At 34.2% G+C, this 4,844-nt stretch overlaps 1 protein-coding gene across 1 annotated transcript; it reads right to left on the bottom strand.

The window, feature by feature from the left end:
• Positions 1 to 4,365: 4,365 nt before the first annotated feature.
• LOC110017815 (probable aspartyl protease At4g16563) lies at positions 4,366 to 4,837 on the bottom strand. The gene has a single exon (XM_020714928.1). The coding sequence runs from the start codon at positions 4,829 to 4,831 to the stop codon at positions 4,409 to 4,411; it is 423 nt and encodes a 140-aa protein (XP_020570587.1). The 5' UTR covers positions 4,832 to 4,837; the 3' UTR covers positions 4,366 to 4,408.
• Between the last annotated feature and the right edge of the window lie 7 nt (positions 4,838 to 4,844).

Here is a 4,844-nt window from a genome sequence, read left to right as displayed (position 1 = left end):
CTCCCCATTGCAACTCTTCGATGTAGTTTGTGATAACCACCCTCTCTAACTCATCAAAGATGAACAATTATGAGTCTAGAGAATATTCGAAGATCAATGTCTTCGATTCTTTTGTTCGCCTTTGGTTTTTCTTCAATGAGGAGAGGATGAATGTTGGTGGGGATTTGTTTTGTTTGAAGAACCACTGTAGATCTCACAAGAGTACAATCTAAATGATTAAATGTGGTGTTTGAAGAATAACTTACTATCTCAAAAGATAGAGACATTATCTTTAGAATGGATTCAATCCTTTGGATGAGAAAAATATTTAGGGTCTATGGAACCAAAATTCTTCCATTACTTTATTAGTGTAGTAAGATAAGGTTTATATTAATTATGGGGTATCATTCCTACAAGGGCAATCCCTCATAGTTAATTACATCTTTAGAGCAGTGAGCCCTAAGGAAAACCTCTCGATTATACAATAAGTCAAGTTGCAAGAAATTTGAATTTCATGATTGGAGGATCCAAATTGTAAGAAATAATTTCAAAGTTTGGGACTTACAATCTAATGAAAACAAGTCAGAGAAAAGGTCCAAGGCATAATATTTGATTTTTAAGTGCATCAACAAAAGAAATTGATGGTAAAGTTGATCTCAACAAAAGAGGTCAAAAGATAAATGATGGATATAGGATTTGCTTGACAAGTATAATTGAAAAACTTTAGACTAATGATAGAGTTGGGTAGGAAAGGATTTTTAGATGGACATTGAGACCCTAAATTCTATAAAAAATTCTATAGGTAGACTAAACTAAATTTTGGGAATAACATCCCCGGTCAAGATGCTCATGTCTTTCGATCATTCCGGGAATGTTGGTATCCATCGACTATGACTAGTCTCAAAATTAGGAATTCCCCTTAGATATTGAAGTGTGGAGGATTTTTGTTTCAAAGCAGTCTAAATACCTTCATTAGTAATCATGTGTCACTTCATTCTAAGGTATTTCTTCTTGTCTCATGGGATATGCTAGTTGTTTTTCCTATCATTGTCCTTAGCGCTAACTAGGTACTTGAACTAACCAAGGCTTCTATGCTCAGACTAACCTAGGGTAACTGTGTTGCCCTCGGTTTGGTGCTTAAGTTAGCTAGCCTAAATTTCATGTCGGATCTGCTTAGGTTCAGTTCTCTTTCTTTAAATTGATGTGTTTTAGATGTTCATTTAAAGTTCAGTACTTGTATTAATGTTTTTGTTCGATACCCAGATTTTGCCAGCCATACTGAGAAAATAGAGGTTTTCTACTTTTTGAATTTTGTTCTTATTTGAATTTTGATGTTTGCGGAGAAAACTAAAAAATTCTCGTCCTTGTTTTTGTAATATATATTTTTATGTTGTTTCTATTTTTAAACAGAAAATAACATGTGGAACTGGAGATAATATATAAAACATGAGTATATATATATATATATACTAAATATTGTATTTGGACAGATACATATTAATTGGTTGATGCTGGATATCCCTTACAAAGAGGGTATGTGAAGCCATTTCCGGATGCCAAATATCATATTCCTGACTTTAAAAGATCCAGTAATGTTGCTCGGGATAGAAAATTTTTTTTAACAAGAGACACTTCTCCTTAAGCGCTATAATTGAAAGAAAAATTGGAGTGTGGAATAGAAAATGGGTTATACTGCGTGATATGTCGTCGTATCCATTTTCAAAGTAGAAAGCAGATTGCAGTGGCTACAATGACTCTCTAAAACTATATTCGACGATATCATTCTCAAATTGATGTAGACTTCAACATGGCTGATGATGATCATTTACACGTCCTGTCAGAAGCAATTAAAATCTCATGGAACATTCTACACGACAGTTAGAAGTAGATTCACAAGAAGGTTGCAACTAGGATGATTAAGGTACCAGAGAAATGATTGAATTGAGCGAGTTACATATGTTATTGTTGAATATTGAATGAACCGATTCTTGTTTATTTCATACAGTTCATGTTTAGTTCTATTCCTTGTATATTTGATATTAATTGTTTCGATTTTTTACGCTGTTTGTATTTTTTTCTTTATCTATTTCTTTTTTGTTTCTTTTGATGGGATTGTGAGATTTATGATGAGCGTTTAACTTTATGGGTTCTTCTAGATGACCTGTTATTACTGTTGGTTGGTGTCACATGTGAAATCCTAATGAAGAAAACCAAGTTCCTTTCTTCTTTTCGATGCTGCAATTTTTTGAGGTTTTGTTGATGACATTTATTTGGTGATATGCATATGTGACACACATGAACTTGGTATTATGTGGGTTAAAGACAACCAAAAACCCGTTTTTTATAAGATCGGATGTCTTCTTATGGTGACAAATTCGTTGGTTGATATACTGAGTTATCTGAGACCCCCCGTCTACACAAAACTGTAATTAATTACTTCTTTTATCAATTTCTACTTGTTTAGTTTTTATAATTCATGTTTATTTCCGTTTCTTGTATATTTGATATCAATTATTTGAATTTTTTACAATGTTTGTAAGTGTTTTTTTTCTTATTTCATTTCTTTCGTTTTTCTTTTGGTGGATTGGAGAGGTTTATGATGAGACATTTGACCTTATGAATTCTTTTGGATGACCTGATTGTCGATATTGGTTAGTGTCACTTGTGAAAACCTATTGAAGGCAATCAAGTTCCTCTTTTTTTTTATGATGATATGGTTTCTAAGGTTCTTCTGGATGATTTTTTTTTTGTGGTATGCATGTGTGACACACACAAACACTATATTACGTGGGTTAAAGACATTCATGAGCCCTTTTTGACAGGTTCTATTATCTTGTTGTAGTGATAGATTCATTGGTTGATATACTAGTCTTCTGAGATCTCACGTCTACTTAATTATTTTTGAAGAAAATTTTTACTTTTCTTATGACTAATGAATTGTCTTTTAAAGCTTTGAGAAATGATAAGCTCGAGGATTTCTGGTACCTTTAGAGGATTATTGTGCCACTATGGGCTTCAGAGTTCTCTGCTGACGTCACGACAAACGCATAACTACGAGAGGCAGTTCTACAGATGCCCGCAGAGAATTACGGAGAAGTGTAACTTCTTTTGGTGGACAAATAGACTGACATATTCCATCATCAAGAGTGACCAGGAATTGATTGTTTCCTTGGACGATGGCCTGGCTCGTGACATACGACGTCTTCATTTTAAAAAAAATATTAACATATTATTAAATATTATTTTAATAAATTTTTTTTTTAGTAATGATGACATTTACTGTTAAGTGAGGTGTATATCTTATTTTTTTCACTGTTTTGAAGTACATTTTTGCTTCTAAAGTATCAAATGTATTATTATGATAGTTATGTTGCAAACAACATTAATACATAAAAACAAAATTGTCATTTGTCAAAAACAACTGTGCTACAGTTATTTTCAAATAGTAATAAACAAACAATTAACCAACTTTTCCATAACAGCTTCCGTGCAACATCTTTCTAAGACAGCTGCTACGCAACAACTTTCCAGCAGTTTATTAATAAGCTGCATACGTCCCGAACAACCCTTACCCTCCTTTCATTAACAACTTAAAGCCAATAAAAAATGATGTAATTGAGTCCTAAAAAAGTAATTTATTTTTAATCCAAAAACTGATTTTAAAAGAGCAAGAAAAGTTGAAAACTTAAAACTTTAATAAAATTTTACAGAAAAAATCACCTAGTAGTTCATTTAAAGTATGATCCAAACTAACTCCACGCAATTTATTAAGCATATACCACTACCCTAAAACAAAATATTTTTCGTAAGAAAATATACATACGACAAAAATAAACATTTACATTATTTTTTTAATCATTATTACTACTTAATATGACTTTAATATAAACTTTCTTTTATTTTCGCTTCATAAAAAAAATCATCCTCATCTAAAAATGTTACCACGGTGGCCCACCGCACGTACACTCTTCTATTTCCCATTAAATTACATGAAAAAAAAATTACACACATAACTCCTAATTCTCATGCATTTAACTATCTCACACGTGAGAAAAATTTGCGTATGTAATAGGTGCGTAGGGCTGCGTGTATATTTGAAGGTTGTAGAGAGGTTACAGAAAGATTATATAGAAATTACATCTGTACAAATATAACCTCTGTATACTTTCTATAACCTCCCTATAACCCCAAAATGTATGCAGCTCTACGTACTTGTTACGTACTCAAATTTTTCTCCTCACATACAAACTTTCATTTTTACAAATTAAATATTTTTTTAGGTTTGAAAATATATATGAGAAGATGAATTATATATATTTTTAATTTACTTTAGCTATAAAAATTAAAGTTTAGATGTCAAATAAATAAATGCATAACAATTGGGTGCTATTTACGTAAATCTTAAAAAAAAAAACGGTTACACGTGCGGTCACCCGCGTGATACTGAATCCCACAGCTCGCCGCACCGCCGCCGTGCAAACCCGATTCTTCCCATCTCCAAATCATACACCACTTCCATCCCCTGCTGCTGTAAATTCCCCAGCGTTCCGGCCGGCTCGCCTCCATTCTCCTCCTCTTCCTCCTCCGCTTCATCTCCACTACTGATCACCATCAAGCATCCCACATGCTGCCCCTCGCTCTCAAACCCCAAAAAGTAGTTCCTCGTCGGCAGCCACACAGTTGCGTTTCCGGCGAAGTGGAATCCCATGGCCGGCACTCCTCTGCTCTCATTCGTCCCATTTCCATACTCATAGCACGGCCCAAGCCCCGTTCGCTCCTCTGCTTCGTGGGCTCGAATGTACCCGCGCCTCCCCATCTGCCGCCTAAACTCCGCTGCTAACCGGCGGTGCATCTCGCCGGGAAGC

Source organism: Phalaenopsis equestris, unplaced genomic scaffold, assembly GCF_001263595.1.
Source record: "Phalaenopsis equestris unplaced genomic scaffold, ASM126359v1 Scaffold000002, whole genome shotgun sequence".
In the NCBI taxonomy this organism is placed as follows: Eukaryota; Viridiplantae; Streptophyta; class Magnoliopsida; order Asparagales; family Orchidaceae; genus Phalaenopsis; species Phalaenopsis equestris.
Note: the sequence above shows the minus strand (reverse complement) of the source record. Positions and strands in the feature narration are given on the sequence as shown.

Coding starts and splice junctions, on each gene's coding strand:
- LOC110017815 (XM_020714928.1), bottom strand. CDS start 4,831: ATGCACCGCCGGTTAGCAGCGGAGTTTAGGCGGCAGATGGGGAGGCGC.